General features: G+C 50.8%; 1 protein-coding gene and 1 long non-coding RNA gene across 3 annotated transcripts in view; one reads left to right on the top strand and one right to left on the bottom strand.

Annotated features, from left to right (window-relative positions):
- ECI2 (enoyl-CoA delta isomerase 2) lies at nt 1–20,047 on the bottom strand. 2 transcript variants are annotated; one of them, XM_021097870.1, is made up of 10 exons: nt 18,359–18,441; nt 17,064–17,226; nt 15,186–15,284; nt 14,771–14,953; nt 13,157–13,226; nt 8,634–8,736; nt 7,953–8,073; nt 2,854–2,943; nt 1,233–1,376; nt 1–733 (listed from the first exon to the last, which is right to left on the bottom strand). In XM_021097870.1, the coding sequence occupies exons 2-10, from the start codon at nt 17,169–17,171 to the stop codon at nt 578–580; spliced, it is 1,074 nt and encodes a 357-aa protein (XP_020953529.1). In that variant the 5' UTR covers nt 17,172–17,226; nt 18,359–18,441; the 3' UTR covers nt 1–577.
- Nucleotides 19,990–20,915, top strand: part of LOC110261764 — a 17,636-nt gene continuing 16,710 nt past the window's right edge. Inside the window, exon 1 of the long non-coding RNA XR_002346265.1 lies at nt 19,990–20,087. This is a non-coding gene — a long non-coding RNA (uncharacterized LOC110261764). The remainder of the gene's footprint in view (nt 20,088–20,915) is intronic.

The raw sequence follows: 20,915 nt of genomic DNA on the forward strand, positions 1-20,915 counted from the left end.
TAATTGAGGAAATGCTTGTTGATTCAGATCATTGCTTTCCAAACGAACAATCTGATTCTCCCTTTGTGCTTTTTTATTGATTATGGCGGGGGGGGTGTCAGTGAAACTTAAAGTCGTATGTATTCCCTGGTAATGCCCCTTCCGCTTGCTCCTCCCGCCAGATGGCTGAAAAAGAACATGCGACCCGCCGAGGACCTGGACTCGGTCACCCAGAAGCTGGCGGTGTTTGGGCCGATCAAGTCTGTGACTCTGTGTGGACGGCAGAGTGCTGTCGTGGTTTTCGAAGACACGGTCTCAGCCTGCCACGCGGTGACGGCTTTTCAGAGCAGGGTGCCAGGCACGATGTTTCGGTGCGCCTGGCAGCAGCGGTTCATGGCCAAGGACATGAGCCTGCCCCCTGCCCCCCACCTGCCTCCCTTCTCAAAGCCCGTTTCACATCCCTTTTCAGCAGGGCTCCGCTGAAATAAAATCACCCCACCTGCTAGTTAGCGCTGAAAAAAAGGCACGATGACGCCTCTTTGGTTCGGCAACTGGCACTCAGAACCAGCTGCTGGGAAGTCCTGGGCTGTGGCAGGCGTCATAGCTTCGCCTTCTTGGACAAGAAGGCTACGATGGCCGTGATGCACTCATCGGACACCCACCTCTCTGCCAGGACTCTGCTTTCCTCCGCATTAACCGCATGCAACTTCTCCTTCTCCTGATGCCTCATGAGCCGTTTTGCAATTCTCATGGCCTGAAAATACAAAACCCGTAGTGATGATAAATTTTAGGAGTTCCTGCTATGCAGCAGTGGGTTAAGGATCTGGTGGGGTCTCTGCAGTAGCTACAAGGGCTGGATCCCCAGCCCAGGGCACTGGGTTAAGCATCTGGCATTGTTATATCTGTGGCTCGGATTCCATCCCTGGCCCAGGAGCTTCCATATGCTGCAAGTGCAGCTGAAAAAGGGAGGAAAAAAAAAAAGTTTTCTAACAGGAGTGGGATTCTTCTAGAAATCTCCCCACCCCCTCTTTGTTAGGGCCGCACCTGCAGCATATGGACGTTTCCAGGCTAGGGGTTGAATTGGAGCTGCACCTGCCAGCCTACACCACGGCCACAGCAACTTGGGATCTGAGCCTCGTCTGCGACCACAGCTCACAGCAATGCCAGATCCTTAACCCACTGCACGAGGCCAGGGCTCGAGCCCATGTCCTCATGGATACTAATTGGGTTCATTAAAAAAAAAGAATCCTAACATTTGGGGGGAGCTTTGCATATGCCTTCAGCCTGGCCCAAACTTCTTTCTGAAAGGTGTCATCAGGAAAAACCGCAGTAACAAGTCCTTGAGCAAGTGCTTCTCGTGCGGTTAACTTCTTCCCAAAGATGAGCATCTCTGCTGCCTGAAATGAAAAGCGAGAGTGAGACGTGTCAGAACGAACTGCTGTCCGTCGATACAGGGACATTCACTCCTGCTCTCTGAGGTTCTGCCGGGATTCCCCGAGGAGGAGACTGAGGAGCCCCCAGTCGAAGGTCTGCCACCTGTGCGCAGATACCATTTAGGCTTTTTCTAGAAGGTTTGCAGCAGTTGCTGCATCTGTGTGTGTCTAGGCTGGGGAGGCAGGAGCGGGGAGCCGGGGGCAATGCTGACTCTCCCACACGTGCCAACTGTGAGTTTCTGGGGTTTCTTCGTTAGTTTGTTTTCGTCTTTTTAGGGCCACACCCAAGGCATATGGAGGTTCCCAGGCTAGGGGTCCAATTGGAGCGGTAGCCTCCAGCCCACACCACAGCCACAGCAACACAGGATCTGAGCCTCGTCTGTGACCTGCACCACAGTTCACGGCAACGCTGGATCCTTAACCCACTGCGCGAGGCCAGGGACCGAACCCGCAACCTCATGGTTACAAGTTGGATTTGTTAACCACTGAGCCATGACAGGAACTCCGTGAGTTTCAGTTTTATACACAATTATTCTTTCAAAAGAAGAAAAAAAAAGAAAAATTGTGACCATAGGGAATGCCAACGAACTTTTAGAAACCCCAACTTTCAAAATGCCCTTCCCTGCAAATTCACACAGTGCTCCGGCCCTGACAGTTCTCTTTACCTGCCCAGGTAAATTAGGAAAGTGAGGCAGACGAACGCTCTGTTTCTGACCAAGCTGGGCTCACGAGGTCAATGTCCTTCTCTCTGTGTGCAGCTTCTCTTCCAGAAAAGCAAACACTGTCTCCTAACCCAGTGCTCTAAGCCTTAGAGCTGGGGTTCTGTCCAGCCTTTCAAAGTTAAAGTCTGTGTCACAATTCAGAGCACAGGACAGAAGAGAGCTTTAAAACACACCCAGAGAAACACAGAGGGATTTTCAACGAGCACCTGACAGCACTAAACAGAGGCTCGATTCCCGCCCCCTCCAGATCTTGGAGCGTTTGCTACGCCTTTCCCTCCGCGCTGGCTCTCGGCCTTGTCACTGTCCCCTCAGGGTCCTGCACACAGAGTGGGGCCGCCTAGGCCTCCACAACCCCAGGGACGGATCCGAGCGGCCACTTCCATGTGCCACGGGGGCAGCCAAGGGAAAAAAGGAAGCGGGGGGGGGGGGCGGGGGGGGAGGCAGGCAGGCTGCGGAGGCCGGGGTCGCTGCGGGGTGGGCACCGGGCGCCCAGCTCAGGGTGACCCGCAGCTGGGGAGCCGCAGCCTGAGCTTCCCGTTCCCCCTCCTGCTGGACACGTCCCCCAGCCGGGTTCCCCCACCTCTGAAACTGCTCAGAGTTGGGGAGCCAACGAGTCACTTCTCTCTCCTCTCTCTTATCGAGGGAATAACAGAGCCGGGGATTTCTTCTGGAAGGGAGATGACGCGTTGCCATTTAGCTGGAAGGCGTCCAGCAGTTACCTTGCTCGGGCCCATCATCTTCGGAAAAATGTAAGAGGAGCATCCTTCTGGACTCTGGCCGAGGTGGCTGAAGGGCGTGTGAAATGTTGCCTTTTTGGAGAAAAAAAAAACAGTTTTCATGTGTCATTTCAAAAAATCATTGTCTGCAGCCTCCTGACCACACCGAACTGAAGGACATGAAAAAGTTATGATTAGCGTGTATCACTGGACAGGCAGACCCGTCTCACTGTGCTTTGCTGTACAGATACTGTGACTTTTACAAACGGAAGGTTTGTGGCCGCTCTGCGTCGAGCGGGTCTCTGGGTGTCATTTTCCCAGCAGCTTTATTTTTAAATTAAGGCCGTTGTTTTTAAACGCCTAATTGTTGTCTTAGGCATGGTGCTACTGTACACTTAACACACGACAGGGTAATGTAAACATAACTTGAAAGGCACTGGGAAACCGACAAAATCCCACGACTCCCTTTATCGTGAGGTTTGCTTTATGTTGATCTGCAACCCAGCCCGCAGTATCTCCGAGGTCTGCCTGTGTAGACACAAATCCGCTCTCTCCAAGTGTGCAGTCGGGTGGTTTTAACAAAGGGGTACAGCGACGCAGCCACCACCACCACCAGGATACAAGGTGTCCGCATCACCTGAGTTCCCCGGCCCCTCCGCTGTCCATCTGTCCCCCAACCCCCGAGCAACCGCTGAGATCTGCTTTTCTGTTCCTATAGTTTTACCTTTTCTGGAAGGTATCTAAGTAGAATCATACATTCTGTAGCCTTCCTCCTTTTGTAGCTGCTGCCCTTGGCATAAGGGTCACGAGTCACCGTGCCGTCGTGTCTTAGGGCTTGTTCCTTCTTCTTTCTGAGCAGGATCCCATTGTGTGGCTGTGCCGTGACTTGTCTGTCCACTCACCGACGGACGCCGCTGTGGCATCCAGTGGGCGGGGTGTTGTGGGTACAGTCATTAAGGACATGGATTTTCAGCGCTCGCTCGTGGAAGGTACCCGGGGGTGGCGTTGCTGGGCCCCGTGGGAAATGCGTGCTTCACTTTCTAAGATGTTGCCAAACTATTCTGCAAGGGGACCCACCGTTTAAGATGCCACCAGTGGTGCAGAGTTCCGACTTCCCTAAACGCTGTGATGGGTCTTTCCAAGTTCACCCACCTAGCAGGGGTGTAGCGTGAAGAGCAGCATTTATGTGCTCGTCAGCCGTCTGCGGTACCTTTGGGGAAGTAACTTGCAGTACTCTGCCCGCTATTTTTAAGTTGGATGGGTTGTCTTTTTATTATCCAGTTTTTTTTAAAATGCATTTTTATTTATTTATTTATTTTTGTCTTTTTTTTTTTTTTTTTTTTTTTTTTTGCCTTTTCTTGAGCCGCTCCCACAGCATATGGAGGTTCCCAGGCTACGGGTCGAATCGGAGCTGTAGCTGCCGGCCTACACCACAACCACAGCAACGCCGGATTGTTAACCCACTAAGCAAGGGCAGGGATCGAACCCGAGATCTCACGGTTCCTAGTCGGATTCGTTAACCACTGCGCCACGACGGGAACTCCTTATTATCCAGTTGTAAGAGTCCTTTACATATTCCATTTATAAGTCCTTTCTTAATGGCATCTTTCTCCTATGTTTTAAGGTGCCGTCTATACTTTGTTTTCTATTTTTTATGTTAAGTTGTTGACCCATCACTTTATGAACATATTTAAAACACATACTATAGAAAGATGAGCCTCTATGGTGTGAGTGGAAAAACTGTTCCCTCCGTCTGCCATTTGTCTGCATTTTGCCCCAGAGGTTTTTTTGATTGTCTTTAAATATTAGAAACTACTTTAATACTGGTACTTTAGAGTACAGAGCCATTTTCCCCCTAGATCTCAGAAATACTTTTGTGTGTTTCTGGATGAATGAAACGTTCTTATGAAAGGAAATTAATTTATAATTGACAATTCCGTAAACAGAATAGGCTTTGTTTCCCATCGTCAGATATGGTGTGTTTTGAAATGAATGGTATTAGAACTTATAAACATACCATGTACAAAGCAAACAAATCAAAATCATAAAAAGATAAACAGTTATGGAGGTCACTCCTCTTCTCTTTTTCTTCTAAAAGAAAGCTTATTCGAGAAAATGTACTAAGTCGCAACCTAAGCAACACAACTAAAAAACTGAAAAAAGAAGCCAGCTTGGATAAGGAGCCACAAACAAAGCTGATAATAAGAGGCGCTGACCTTATTAGCACAATTATCGGCACACATTTAGCTTATTTTCAGAAAGAGAGCGGTAGCTGTCGCTAAGGGTTAGACGCTGGCAGCAGGCTGCTCAGTGGCCCTGGAGTTTAACCTCTGTGCCAGCTTCCTCACCTGTCAAACATGGCTGAGAGCACCTGCCCCACAGGGTAATTCACGTAGGCATTCACCGAGTTCATATCAGCTGCATCAAGAGAGCATCTACCAATGGGAAATCACTCAAATATTCGCTGCTGGCATTCCCAGCTTTTTATTAACTCGAAGAGAAAATCTGCCAACAGAAAAGCTAACGGGCAGCCAGTAACTATGACCCATAATAAAGAATACTTTGGGGAGTTCCCACTGTGGCACAGCGGGTTAAGAGTCTGACTGCAGCAACTTGGGTCCCTATGGAGGTGCGGGTTTGATCCCCGGCCCTGTGCGGTGGGTTCGAGGATCCAGTTTTGCTGCAGCTGTGGTGCAGGTTGCAGCTGCAGATCGGATTTAGTCCCTGGCCTGGTCACTTCCATATGCCGTGGGTACAGGCATTAAAAAACAAAACAAAAACCAAAACCTGACTTTGGTCATAAGGGTTAAAAGTTAACCCACATTTATTTATTTATTTTTTGTCTTTTTAGGGCCGCCACCCACGGCATATGGAAGTTCCCAGGCTAGGGGTTGAATCAGAGCTGCAGCTGCCAGCCCACACCACAGCCACAGCAAAGGATCCCTAACCCACTGAGCAAGGCCAGGGATCGAACCTGTATCCTCTAGGACACTAGTCAGATTCGTTTCTGCTGAGCCACGATGGGAACTCCTGTTAATTCACATTCACAAACCAGTAACAACAAATTGGGCAAAATGAGTTCCTCTCCACATGGTCTTTCTGATTTTATTTTATTTTTGTCTTTTTTTTTTTTTTTTTTTGGCTTTTTGCCTTTTCTAGGACCGCTCCCACAGCATATGGAGGTTCCTGGGCTAGGGGTCTAATGGGAGCTGCAGCTACCGGCCTATGCCAGAGCCACAGCAACGCGGGATCCGAGTCGCGTCTGCAACCTATACCACAGCTATGCCGGATCCTTAACCAACTGAGCAAGGGCAGGGATCGAACCCGCAACCCCATGGTTCCTAGTCGGATTCGTTAACCACTGCACCACGACGGGGCTCTGGTCTTTCCCTGATTTTAAATTGAACTTTGGTTTAATTTAGCTGGATGAACTCTTAGCAGTGGTCAATATGTGTCAAATATTTTACTTTGGGCCCAATCTTTTAGCATTTAAATCCCATACACACACACACCCCTCTCTGATTTCAGTTTTTTTTTTTTTTTTTTTTGGCTTTTGTCTTTTTGTTGTTGTTGTTGTTGCTACTTCTTGGGCCGCTCCTGAGGCATATGGGGGTTCCCAGGCTAGGGGTCGAATTGGAGCTGTAGCCACCGGCCTACACCAGAGCCACAGCAATGCGGGATCCGAGCCTCGTCTGCAACCTACACCACAGCTCACGGCAACGCCGGATCGTTAACCCACTGAGCAAGGGCAGGGACCGAACCCGCAACCTCATGGTTCCTAGTCGGATTCGTTAACCACTGCGCCACGACGGGAACTCCCTGATTTCAGTTTTAACCCAAGTTGCGTCCTAAGACGGAGCCCGAGGAGTCTCTGGAAGACGATCACGTGACCATCACGGAGGCCCAGTGAGAGAAGCAGGACGAGACTCACATGGGACATTTGGCCCCCAAGTTCTGAAGACTGAAACCCCAGTTCAGGTCAGGAACCTGTGACCCCACTCTGCTCAAAGCAGGTCCCTGAACTGGTCATGTAACACAGAGGCTGTGCCCGCTGATCCCGCCTCGGAGCTGAGCCTCCCACCTACAAAGGCCAGGCGGCCTGGCTAGAGCCTCACCGGCTACTCTTACGGGAAGGTTACTAATGAGAATTAGATCCGCCGATACGCCCAATCTGAGTGGACGGAATCCAGGAAAAAATCACCAAAGAGGTAAGGACCCTAACATACGGTCCTATTAGTGGAGAAAATACCTCCCAACAAAACCAGGAATCCCCGCAGCAGTAAAACCAAACATTCCCCGCAAGGCTTTACATCAGCGCGTGTGACATCAGTGCATGTGACCGCCACCAAAGCACTGTCACGCTAAGAGTGGCCTCACCCTAAGAGAGGCTCAGCAGCTCTACAGTCTAAGTTCTCAGGTAAAGGTTCTGCGATCAGCCCCTCTGCTTATAATAACAAATGCTGGAAAGAGGCTGGGGTTCCAGCATCAGGGATTTGGTTAAACAAGACAAGTGAAATAAGCGAAACGTTAGCACGGTTTTTCTCTGGCGAGATAAGGAGGGATTTGTAAATTATCTCTTCTCTGCGTGTTTTTCCGTATTTTCCAAAATTTTAGTTTCTGCTATGACATCTATTACTACTATAGAATGAGGAGCAATTAAAAATCAGTCATCCAACGGTGACCACGAGGCAGGTAACAGCACAGAGCTTCCGTTTTCTCCTCTGCAAAGGAGGGAGGGAAACAGATGACGCCCGAGAGCCCTTTCTTATTCTAGAATTCTCAACTCCAGAATCCATGTACGTGGACAAAATGATCAGCTAACTCACTCGCATACCCTCTAAAGCTGCTCTACCCACCCCCCAGAGGCTCTGAAGGTCCCCCACCGACTTCAGAGGAAAGCGATGGGAACACAGCACAGCACATTGGTACTGAGGAAGATTCAGTTCATGGCGAAGGGAGAATACAATGCTTTGGGAAAAATTGCGCTTCAGTCGACTCTGCCACAAACCGTGTGTGACCTGTTCTCTATGAGCAACGGGAGAGGCGAACCCAGATCTCACTTTCACTTGTATGACCTGCCACGTCCGCGCCACCTGACTCACCCTGTCGGACGCATACACGACATCGAACAGCCCGAGGAGGGTGACGGAGATGCCCACGGCTGGACCGTTGACCACGGCAATCAGAGGCTTAGGAAAATCTATGAAACAGTCCACAAAGTCCCTGCAGGCAAGGAAACAGAAAAGAAGGCTTAGGTGTTTCCAAGTGGCTCTGTGGAAGCAGGCAGGACAGTGCGAGCCTGAGGCACGGCCTGTCCCCGGCCAGGCCGGGTACGTTTCCGCAGGAGCCAGCAGTGCCCCCCGCCTCCCGTGCCAGATGCACCATGGACCCCGTCTGAATGGCACCGAGAGAAGCTCCGAGTCCACCTTGCTTCCCGTCTAGGGCTCTGGGCATCAGGGCAGGGCTGCCAGGCAGCTGTGGGCTCAGGTCGGGCTGGGCTCAGTCACAGCTCAGTGCCACCGGGCATGCGGGGGCTGGGGTCACCGAGGCGGGAGGAGACGGCTGAGGCCACTTCAAGTCTCCGGGTAGCCGCCGTCGTGGAAGCCAGGCCTCCCTCTGGCCGGGTGAGAACTTGCTCAGTTCCCCCCTCGGGAGGAGAGAACTCAATGTGAGCAACGTCCAAAGTCCCAACTCGTTCCACGGAACCAAAGCAGCCCTTGTTTTACTTCTGCCCAGCTGAGTACCGCCTGGATAAGCAGGGATCCGACGAGCGTCACGCTTACCTCAGTAAGACGGCGCTGCTCTGGGCTCTCTCCTCTACTTTGTCAGGGGGGATATCCTTGAAGTTGCTCAGGTCATTGCCGCTACAGTAATAGTCCCCACTTCCTGAAAGCAAAACCCACCGGTTCACCACGCATCCACCCAGTCCTTAACGGGCATCTAGCACATGCCAGGCTCCATGCCAAGCTCTGGAAATACACTGGTGAGCCACAAATAATTCCTATCCGACTTTACAGACTGGTGAGTCAGCTGCACGCTGACTTAAAAACACATGAACTGGGAGCTCCCTGGTGGCTCGGCAGGTTAAGGAACCAGTGTTAGAGTTCCTGTTGTGTGCAGTGGAAACGAACCTCACTCATATCCATGAGGATGCGGGTTCGATCCCTGGCCTCGCTCCGTGGGTTAAGGACCCGGTGTTGCCATGAGCTGTGGTGCAGGTTGCAGACGTGGCTCGGATCTGGTGTTGCTCTGGCTGTGCTGTCGGCCAGTGGCTGCAGCTCTGTTTTGACCCCTAGACTGGGAACCTCCAGATGCCGCAGGTGCAGCCCTAAAAAAAGAAGGATCTGGTGTTGTCCCTGCTGTGGCTCAGGAGCTTCTGCACACCGCGGGCTCGGCCAAAAAAAGGGAAGAGAAAATAGACTTTAGAGAATCTATACAACATGAGTTAGAAAGGCAAGTCTAACTGATACATTCGTGACTCCACACCTAAAAAAAGTCAAGAATGAACTTACTTTTTTAAGTGTTCCTGGGTGGTACGAAAGAGTGGCCATTTTTCAATGTCTAACCCTCAAGGTAGAGATTTCTAGACACAGCCAATACAGATAAAATTTTAACAGAACGGAAGAACGTAAAATCAGGAAAACTGATCATCTCTGAGTTTAAACAATAAGCGACGAATTGCTCACAAGAATAGAAAACCAAAGAAATTCTTTCTGGAAAGTAAAGGTACTGCTGTTCCCATGGAATATGCTTGGCACAAAAGAGGAAGCAAACGCCCAAAGCGAAGCCTGTGTAGAAAACAAAGGAAAAGCTCTGTGCAGACTCCGCCCTTCAGTTTTCTCGCCTGTAAAAGATGAGGAAGAAGAGGGCCCAGCCTCGCAGGGTTACTGCCAGCGAGCTTGGGATTCAGCTGCCAAATGAACTAAAGCCCTGCGACCGGGGCTCCGCAAGCCGAGAGTGTGCCGGGGCTCCGCAAGCCGAGAGTGTGCCGTCTTGGCTGGGGTGGCTACTGATGTCAACTCAGCAGCTGCATTTCCTCCAGACAAGGCCGCACGTTCACTGAACGACACACACCCAAGGCTACTCCGTGCAGCCTGATTTTAACAGGAAAAGACTAGTGAGTGGGATGTACCTGCTCATCAATACATAGATACGAGGCGCTCCCGGCGTGGCTCAGTGTTAACGAACCTGACAAGGATCCATGAGGATGCAGGTTCGATCCCTGGCTTCGCTCCATGGGTTAAGGATCTGGCCTTGCCGTGAACTGCGGTGTAGGTCGCAGATGTGGCTTGGATCCTACGTTGCTGTGGCTGTGGTGTAGGCCGGCAGCTACAGCTCCAATTGGACCCCTAGCCTGGGAACCTCCACATGCCGAGGGTGCCGCTCTAAAAGACAAAAAAACAAACAAAAAACAGAAAGTAAATAAATGAATAAATAAATAAATAGATACATGACGAAATAAATTATGGAATCCAAAGACTTTCAGACTTTGTGGCCCCAAAGAGAAAGCTGAGCTGTCTAAATGCCAACAGAGAACACTTTTTTAGGCTCTGCTGTTACGAGTGGGCATAGCACACGTGTGCTCTGGGCTTCCTTTTCTGTTTACAAAGGAGGGGGGAGACACACACACGGACATGCACAGGCAGTTTCTGGAAGGCATCGAGAAAATGTGAATTTGCAAAAGGAAGCAGGACCGGGATTCCAAGGAGAGTGAGATGGAGTTTGGCTCAAGACCTTTTCAAGGTCCTTGGATTTTTTAAAAAGCCGTGTGCCTGTGCTATACTTTCTCTTAAAAAAAAAGTTAACTAAAAAAATATAACATTCTTCTCCACTATCAAACCAAGGCCCCTTCCAGAGGGTGTCTGTTCTCCATTCTCCAGGCGGACCCGGGAAACGCCAGGCCGCTTCGGTGCCGAGCCCTCCACTCCCCCATCAGCTAGTAGGAAGCTCTCTCTCTCCTCATCTCTATTTTATACTAAAAGCTGTCTGATAGCTCTACGGGATGTTATTTATTTTGCAGGTTGTAATGAAAATCAAAAGAAAAGAAAACCCCTCCTGCTTCTGCACAGTAACAACCCCCCACCTCTCGAGTGCCTGCTGTGTGCTCTGCCGGCCTGAATCGTCTCACAGCACCATTTCAACATTTTTTCTTTTCTTTTTTTGTCTTTTTAAGGTTGCACCTGCAGCATATGGAGCTTCCCAGGCCAGGGGTCCAATCGGAGCTGTTGCCACCAGCCTACACCACAGCCACAGCAATGCCAGATCCCAGCCGCGTCTGCGACCTACACCACAGCTCACGGCAACGCTCGGATCCTTAACCCACGGAGTGAGGCCAGGGATCGAACCCACAACCTCATGGTGCCTAGTCGGAGTCGTTAACCACTGAGCCACAACGGGAACTCCCAACATTTTTTCTTAAATTTTACTGGTGTATAGCTGACTTCACGTGTACAGCAAAGCAAGTCAGGCACACATATAGCCGTATCCATTCTTTTTCAGATGCGTCCCCACACTGGCCGTCACAGGGCACTGGGTAGAGGTCCCTGGGCTGTAGAGCAGGTCCTGGTTAATTTATCCATTCTGTATACGGTAGTGGGTATGGGCCAACCCCAACCTCGCCACGAGTCCCCTCTGGTGACCATATGTTAATGGGGTTAGGAAGACACTGGCATCTGTCTAGGAAACAAGGGCTACCTGCCTGCAGGCAGCAAGGAACGAAGCCAAGGCTGGAACTCAAAGTTAACTGAGTCCCAGCCCTCAGCCTTCACCCCTGAACACAGAGCCCCTTCAAAGGTCAGTGACGCCCATTCTCCAAGTTCTCGCCAGTCCAGGCCTATGGGCAGCCACCATATTTTCCAGCTGTAATTACAGTACCGATACGATTGCCAATTTTTTTTATTATAGTTTACGCATTTCCTATATTGTTAGTCTACCATAATTTTTAATGTGTGTGCAATAAGTCCAGTGGGGCATTCCCGTCGTGGCTCAGGGGAAACAAATCTGACTCGTATCCATGAGGATGCGGGTTCGATCCCTGACCTTGCTCCATGGGTTGAGGATCTGGCGTTGCCGTGAGCTGTGGTGTGGTTCGGATCTCACGTTGCTGTGGCTGTGGTGCAGGCCGGCAGCTGCTGCTCCGATTCAGCCTCTAGCCTGGGACCCTTCACATGCCATGGGTGTGGCTAAAAAGACAAAAAACCAAAAGCAAAAACAAAGTCGCCCAGTGGGTGTTCTACAACATGCTTTGCAATTCTAGCAACATGTTTAAAATGAGTTCATCTTTTCACAATTACAAGCAATGCTGCAAAGATCGCCTTTCCTGCACGACGCCTTTCCCACCTCTTGGATAATTTCCCTGAAATAAATCCCCGTAAGTGGCCTTCCTGGGTCAAAGTACACAACCATATCCTCAAACGCCCCCATGTACACTTTTGACAGCCGAAACGCCGCTGTCGGCAAGGGTCTAGAGGCATTTATCCTTCCATAACTTTGGCAGGATTAGGAATAATCTGAAATTTTGTTAATTCGAGTAAGTATAAAATGGTATCTCATCATTTTTTAACAACTGTATTTCATTTTTTTTTAGGGCTGCCCCTCCGGCATATGGAGGTTCCCAGGCTAAGGGTCGAATCGAAGCTGCAGCTGCCAGCCGACACCACAGCCACAGCAACGCCAGATCCAAGCCACATCTTTGACCTATACTGCCGCTCCTGACAACACCAGATCCATCACCCATCGAGTGGGGCCAGGGATAAAATTCTTGTTCTTATGGATGCTAGTTGGCCGCACACATGGCATATGGAGGTTCCCAGGAGGCTAGGGGTCAAACTGGAGCTGGAGCTGCCGGCCTACACCACAGCTACAGCAATGCATCTTCGATCTACGCCATGGTTCACGGCAACGCCAGATCCTTAACCCACTGATTGAGGCCAGGGATCGAACCCGCAACCTCATGGTTCCTGGTTGGATTTGTTTCCGCTGCACCATGACGGGAACTCCTGTATTTGTGGTTATTGATCTGGTTGCATTTTCCTTGTTTGTTCAATGCCTGGACTTTCTCATATAAACTGTATTCATTCTACTCGTCGATTCATCTAATAAGCCTCAGTGCTTTTCTTACCAATGTGTATCTGCTTTTTACAAGATAAAGATACCGATCCCGTGTCTACCATATTTTTTATGTACTTGGGCGCTGGAGTGTCCCAGTGCTGGACAAGACCTTTACAGCGTCTGCATTCGACTTCCTATCTCGTAGAAAGTCCCCCCCCCCCGAAACTGCCTTAAGAAAGCCAAGGAAATTTCTCACCTGTTAGAACGGTGATGCGCGAGCTGTCCTCGCTCGCCGCTTCCAGCGCACGCATGATGTCTCGGTACATCTGGGAAAGAGGAGAGACGAGGAAAAAGTGAAGTGACCACAACCAGCACCTGGGGATTCATGAAACGTCCGCCGGCAAACCCACGCTCTGCAGGGATCAGTCTCAACCTAGGTTCCCCGGCTTACTGGTCATGGAGCAAAGGAAGACTTCACCTAATTACTGTACTGCTCGGTGCTGGTGACAGCAGGCTCCTGGTGGGAACGGAACGAAACCTCTGTGTGCAAAGCCCCGACACACACAAGGCACCCTGGGGACCGTAGGTACCACAAGTACCACCGTGATTACATAGGAACGAGTCCGGAGAGAAGGAAAAAGTTCTGTCAATGGAATAGAGCCTCTCCAACTTGACGGACTTCTTCCTTAAGACTCTCTCAGTTGTGGTGTGTCTTTCTGCTACAACACAGATGACACGCGCAGCGAGAGGGCTGCCAGCTCTCCTGAACTTCACTCCCCGTTCAGGGCCAACCACCCGATAAAGTCTCAGTCGTTTTTTCCCAGGGGCAAGGGCTGAAGCAGCCATTCCTCCTCACTGCGATTTATTTATTTTTTCAAATGAGGTGTAACATCTATTCATTTCAGGTCTAGGACACAATGATTTAAAAGTCGTATGCCGGCAAAATGAGCACCGCAGTAAGTCTACTCAACATCTGTCCCCACACACAGTTGGGTTTTTTTTTCCCTCGCGCTAAGAAATTTGAAGACATCCTAACTGAGCAACTTTTAAAGTGGACAACGGGCTGTCCGGCGTGGTCGCCACGCTGCGAAGCTCACCCAGGACTGATTGGCTTGATCTGTCTGGACCTTCCCCGTCTGGCCAGCAGGAGCTGGCTCTTCTCCGCACCGAGGGGCGTCCTAAGGTAGTGCCTTTCTCTACCCGACGGACCTCACCCAGCATCATGCCGTCGAGGTCCCCCCGAGGTGTCACAGTGGCAAGATTTCATCCTCTTTTACGGCTGAACTATATGCCGCCACCGTACACACACGTGTGCCCCATTTTCTTTGTCCACGTCCACGGATGGACGCCGAGGTTGCCACAGTGGTTCTTCTGGGTTAGCATTCTAGCTCCACGGCCGATTCAAAGGCAAGCGCTGCTCTTGTGAAGCCGCTCACTTCACACGGAGCTGGGTAATGACCCAAGTCCTTTCGCCTTTTTCCCTCTACGTGTACAAAAGAAAGCTCCGTGCAAGGAGATTATAACGCCTCCCCAGTCTAAGTGCCATGAAGTTACTGCCGGGCATCGTCCATGCCGACCTCAGAGCCCCTGGGCACGATCTCTTAGAGCCATGTGTGGGCACTGCCGTTAATGTCACCTGTCTGAGTGTCCATCATTAGCGATGCTGCTGCAGGACCCACCCTGGGCTCGCGAGTTCTAAACAGGACTGCCCAGCTCTGCTGTACGAAGTGGCCACCATGCCCAATCCCGCTGCACAAACTGAACAGGAGCAATCACAGAAACAGGAAGGGTGCTGAAGCGAGGTGGCTCCCGAGTGCGACAAGCAAAGGGAGAAGAGGAGGGCAGGACCCCCCGGGGCAGTGCAGGCTACCTGGGTGGTGAGTGCATTTTTTTTGGCCGGCCGGTTCAACCTGATCGTTGTGATGCCGTCTTCAGAGGTCACCACCAGGCTGTCACTTTCCGCTTGTTTCTTGTCCGCGGCAGGTGTCACCTGGCTGCAGGATGAAGCACTCAGGCTGGACACCAAGTCCACGTAGTTCTGCCTGGCAGTTTCCTGCAGAGAGACGATCGACAACCGTGGTCCAGGGTCAACGAACAAGCAGTTCTGAGACCCCCCCCCTGAGTGAACAGGGAGCACCTCGCCGGGAGGCTCGAGGACAGGTTCCGGCTCAGTACAGGGACCTCCGGGTGGAGAAGCAGCAGCTCTCACGGCTTCACAGTGAGAAGCAGCCCCTCCCTTTAGGAGCAGAGCGAGGAAAATAAGAGCAGAGTGACCGGAAGTGTACCTTGGGCAGATTGCCGAGAGCATTCCACGCGTCCCATTTGGCCTTAAGGATAAAGTCCAGCATGCCTGGTTTGGGCGCATTACAAGGTCCTTCGGTGGCCTGTGAAAAGGGGAGGGGCAGTTACTGGTCAAATGCACACACAAACCGGAGCCTTAAATATTTAGGATCCATGAAAGGCACACGATGCGCCTGCCCTTCCGAAAGAGTTTCACAAGGTACACTCATTGATTTGAACATCCCTCTCCCTTGGCCTCCCTATGGCGCCGTTGTTAAAAATGCACAAACAGGGAGTTCCCTGGTGGCCTAGTGGGTTAAGGATCCAGCATTGTTACTGCTGTGGCTCAGGTTCAATCCTGAGCCCAGGAACTTCATTGAGAGTAGCCAAAAAAAAAAAAAAAAAGCACAAACAACAGATTGAAGAGACAAAAACATGCTACTGAATTATCACTCCCCAAAATAAGTTATAACTGCTGTGTATGAAAATAGTGCAGGATAAGGGTTTGGGAAAAGTACTTTAAAAAAATTCTGGGATTTCCCATTGTGGCTCAGCTCGACCCCTAGCCTGGGATTCTCCATATGCCACGGGCGTGACCCTAAAAAGACAAAGAGACAAAAAACAAAACAAAACAAAAACATTTTATCACGCGTGGCATTTCAAGGGCTTAGAAATTACCTCCCAGAAGCCAAGGGCAAACGTCATACCTCTTTTTGGGCAAAGTTAAATTCTTTATTATACACACCCATGTGAAAGTAGAGGCTCACACCAGCCACAGGAAGGGAAAAACAGAAGAAAAAAAAAAAAACCACAGGAGCCCGGAGGGGCTGACTTCCCAGGACAGGCTTCAGACATTCTGACTTTTTAAAAAAACACTTAGGTATTTATTTATTTTTTCTCTTTTTAGGGTCACACCTGTGGCACATGGAGGTTTTCAGGCTAAAGGTCGAATCGGAGCTGCAGCTGCCAGCTTACACCACAGCCACAGCAATGCCAGATTCAAGCCGCGACTGCGACCTACACCACAGCTCATGACAATGCCGGATCCTTATCCCATTGAGTGAGGTCTGGGATCGAACCTGCGTCCTCATGGATACTCGTCAGATTCGTTTCCGCTGAGCCACGACGGGAACTCCCAGACATACTTACAACTTAAAAACGTAAGTTTTAGAATTTTGTTATAAAAATTTCCCAACATAGGCAGAAATAGAATATTATACTGAATTCCCAATATTCATCACCCAAATTCAATAACTATCATTTTTTTTGCCATCCATTCTTTTCTTTCCTTTTTTGCTTCATTATTTACAATTTTTTTCTTAATTTTTACATTTATTTTTTAATTTTTTGGCCATGCCTGCGGCATGCAGAAGTTCCCAGGCCGGGGCTCCAAACTGCGCCACGGCAGTGACAGCAAGGGATCCTTACTAGGCTACCAGGGAGCCCCACGGTATTTCACTATTTTACTGACTCCCAACACTACACTATCTTACCCCTATGTACCCAGGATGCATTCCTAAAAATAAAAATCAATATTTTCTTATAGAAACACGACGCCATTAAGAATAATCCCTAGGCATCATCTGATACTCCGTCCATATTCAAATTTCCGCAACTGTCTCCAGACAGCCTTTTCAGCTGATGGACGTTCATTAGGAGCCAAACGAAGTCTACACATTGGGGGTTCTATCTTTGAAGTCTCTTACTCTAGCGGGATCCTGGGGGGTTACTTTTGGCCTTTATTGTATTTCAAACACTGCTATAATAAATTCTCACGCACACACTCTTGAGAGGAAAGACACAAACCCTAAAAACATTGAGTGCATTTTTGAGCAACATTCAGCCTGTCTACCTGAGGACCCTCGGCTAGAGATGCCATTTACCTGCTTATACAGCGCGTAGAGTTTCAGCTTCACCTCATTTCCTGGATCCTCCTTCAAGAGTTTCACTTGATTCATTGCCTTTGCAAAGTCCTCCTGGCTGGCTGCCATCGCAGGCCCACTCACGTGCAGCTGAGGTGCTGGGCAACGAATGACCTGCAGAGGGCTGCAAACAGGAGGACGGGTTTCTAACCTTTCCCAGCCCTTGCCCACCAAGGTGCTATATTTCTCCGCAAAGAGCTTCCCCAAAACTTGCCCCGACCCCTGGGTGCCCACGGCAGTGGTGTCATTGCCGGGAAACCAATACAGAAGCTAACCGGAGTAATGGAGCAAAATTCAGATTAAATAGAGAGAGAAGCGGCCAGAAGCCAAGGAGCTCTGTAACTTTGCTGCAAACAGCACGTAAATGCAAGGGAGGCAGGCAAGACTTCGTGTGACTGCAGAGCCACCTGCCACCACTTCAGTGAAGTCGTTTCAATCCACTTGATTACGGCAAAGAGCACACAAGTTATTTTTAGAAGTAACGTTGCTCTGATATGAGAATGAAGCGAGCTGGGTCCAGATTTCTGGTTGGTAAGCATTCAGAGCTCAGTGCCTCAGGGGCCCTGCCGGGGGGGGGGGGTGCAGCAATAGGAACCGATGAAGAAGCAACTATGGGAGGGGACTTTTATTTTGTTGCCGTGCCCACCCTTCTGGAAGTTCCCTGGCCAGGGATCGAATCCGTGCCACAGCAGTGACAATGCTGGATCCTTAACCCACTGAGCCACCAGGGAAGGGGACAACTCTCATCAGCAGTGGTGAAGCCATGCAGGAGCCACCAAGGAATCCACTTGCCCATCCACAGCGATAAACTGTGCCAACATCAAGGGATTTTTATTTGGAGGCTGGCAGCTGGACATCAGTGCTTGGATGGCAGAGCCATCTCCCTCTGGAAGCCACAACTCGGAGAAAAGGCACACCTCAGCTGAATGTGGACTTTATTTCTGTCATTTTCCCCTTCCTTGAGAAAATAATGCACTTAATCCTTTGCCTGGGGTATGTTATTTCTTTACTGGCTTATTACGAAACATTGTCCTGTAAGCTGTTGCTTAGGAAATTATAATTACTGCAGCGAAGCTGTGTTAGATAAAATATTGGCGAAGACAGGCTCTGAGTGTAATGAGCCTGCCCCATCCTCACCCCCAAACAAACAAGGCTATGGAGACCACGGGGGTAAGTTAACCGAAAGAATTCTGTCCCCCGCGTCCCAGGGGCCAGATACATGCTGCGTAAGGGAACTCGGTTTCAGGGGGACTCACTGTCAACGGCAGAGGCTGTATCTGGCCTTGAGTTCTTGATTCTCTCGCCGTCCACAGCCTCATTCCTCTCTGACCTCAGTCCTGTGCTAAGTGAACACGAATCAACCAGAGTCCGATGACTGAAACTGCCGCTGCTGAAAACACGGTTTTTTGTACTAAAATCGCTATCAGAGACATCACTGTTAACTCCAAACTCAGGTGGTTTTTCCAGAGCAGGAGAAACAAACAGACCTTGGAGCCACGGACCCCGCGGCCAGAGAGACATCCTGACTCCAAACAATTAAATGTCACAAGAGGGTGATTAACCACAGTTTCTTTGTTCTTCCTCTTTAAAAAAAAAACAACAAAACTGTAATTCAAAGACCTGGAGTGGCCCTGAGGCTTGAGACCCCCCTCCCATGCTTAGCGCCCTGCAATAAATCCTCAGTGCGCTGCCAACTCAGAGTTTGGCTTTCTGCCCTTCTGGGCTCATGGGCCCTTTTGCTTGGTCACATACTCACTAATTAACAAAGTATAAACTAGTGTCCGGTCAATTCCTTCCTGTCTGCTCAGCAAAAAATGTGTGTACACAAGCAACAGGCGGGGCGAATGAAGACGCCAGTGTTCAGAAGGGCAGATGGACACGTGCTGGCTTTCCAGACAGAGAATGCCTCTTTGTCTTGGAGGTAGGGAACCCCACCTGCCCTGGATGGTGAAGCCGGTGGGCAGACAGCCTCAGTCCTCATCCTGAGATGTTTAAGGGGCCAGGTGGAAGCAAAGCACAGACAGCAAGTGCTTCCAGGTAAGTAGCAGAGTAAGCAGAGGGGAGGAGAAAGCTTCCATGCCCAGCAAGGAGTCACAAACAATGGATGTTCCCAACAATGACCCTGGAATAGCCAAGTCGATGGCACCAAAGATAATTAAAATCACAGTTACAAATAAACCCCAACTTAAACGTATCATCCTCAAACCCTGAGTTAGTGTCATTCAGTAAAACTGGTCTTCTATAAGTCTCATGTTAAATAACTGAATTTTTTTAATTCGAAAAGGGGAAAGCTATGCATCCTATGTGAATTTAACAGCCGTTCAGTCCTAAGCAGAAAATGAAAGGAAAACTTCAAATGTTTGTGAACGCCGAAATGTTAAAGTTCTCACAAAACAGAGTGCAAATTTATTCATTTTAAAGGACTGTTTTCTAAAAAATGGCAAAACACGACCGTTTATTACGTAAAATCGGGAAAAATCACTCCGGACTCCGACCCCCTGAAGGCAACCGGCAGGGTTTTCCCATCACGTGGGCACAGCTCGGTGCGGGATTTCGCGCTGCCTGGCTGTGCACCCGCCACGCCACCGTCCCTGGAACAGGACGTTCTCCAGGAGCGGACAGGTCACCCGCAGCCTGACCCCAGGGCGCGCGCGAACCTTCAGGGCAGCTCGCCCGTCCTCCCCAATCCCCCACTCAGCAAAGCCCCTCGGAGCCCGCGGCGGGGCCGGGAGACCCAGCTGCGCAGTCCCGACCCTGGTGCCCGCCGCATAGGAGAACGCCTGGCATCCCTCCGTCCTGGAAACTTGCAAACCCAGCGGCCACCGAGACGCTATAGCGGACCGGGTGCCCCCTGCAAGACCCGCGGGCCCGGGCTCAGCACTTACCCCCGGAAAGCGCCCGAGAACCAACGATGCGCCAGCAGGCCCACCACCCTAGCCATGGCCGGCGTGGGCGGGACTCCGGGGACCCGGCCGCTGACCGCGGGTAGGAGCCGCGACATCATAGGTCGGAGCAGGGCCGGGGCGGGGCCGCAGCGCCGGGGAGCCGGGGCGCGATAGGTTGGAGCGGTCGGGGCGGGGCCATCATATGGGACGGAGGCGGGGCCAATCTGAAGGGAGTTGGGGCGTCTGGGGGCCCGGGGCGGGGCCGACGCTCAAGGTCAGGAGCCACCGGAAGCCTCCGGGCGCGTGGCCTGGGCACTGCTGGAGCCAGAGGCGCGGCGGGTTCTCTCCGCGGCCCGAGCGCATCTGTGTGAGAGAAGCACTAGTTCTGCGAAGGCCGCGGATGCCAGAGGCGCGCGGGGCGGGCGGAGCGGGCGGCGGTAGAGGCATAGTGGGGGTGGACAGCACTCCCTGACTCAGGTCTGAAGGTAAAACCAGTGGGTCTGGTTATTCAGGGTTTTTTTTGGTTTTTGTTTTTTGTTTTTGTCGTTTTGCTATTTCTTGGGCCGCTCCCGCGGCATATGGAGGTCCCAGGCTAGGGGTCTAATCGGAGCAGTAGCCACCAGCAACACCAGATCCGAGCCACGTCTGCAACCTGCACCACAGCTCACGGCAACGCCGGATCGTTAACCCACTGAGCAAGGGCAGGGACCGAACCAACAACCTCATGGTTCCTAGTCGGATTCGTTAACCACTGCGCCTCGCGGGAACTCCTGGTTATTCAGTTCTTAGTGCAATCATATACTCCCATTCGTTTCTGGATAAAATGAAGAATCACAGAAGGCCAGCCAAGGCTTCGTCTAAGTGCTAATCTCCACCCCGTTATAGGGTCAGGTTGCCCTGTCGCTCTGAAGGCTTGGCAGGGGGATGC

The sequence above is a fragment of the Sus scrofa genome, chromosome 7 (assembly GCF_000003025.6).
Source record: "Sus scrofa isolate TJ Tabasco breed Duroc chromosome 7, Sscrofa11.1, whole genome shotgun sequence".
Classification (NCBI taxonomy): domain Eukaryota; kingdom Metazoa; phylum Chordata; class Mammalia; order Artiodactyla; family Suidae; genus Sus; species Sus scrofa.

Coding starts and splice junctions, on each gene's coding strand:
- ECI2 (XM_021097870.1), bottom strand. CDS start 17,171: ATGGCAGCCAGCCAGGAGGACTTTGCAAAGGCAATGAATCAAGTGAAA. Junction 15,285..17,063: donor TCTACGCGCTGTATAAGCAG/GTAAATGGCATC, acceptor CCCTTTTCACAG/GCCACCGAAGGACCTTGTAA. Junction 1,377..2,853: donor AGATGATGGGCCCGAGCAAG/GTAACTGCTGGA, acceptor TTTTCATTTCAG/GCAGCAGAGATGCTCATCTT.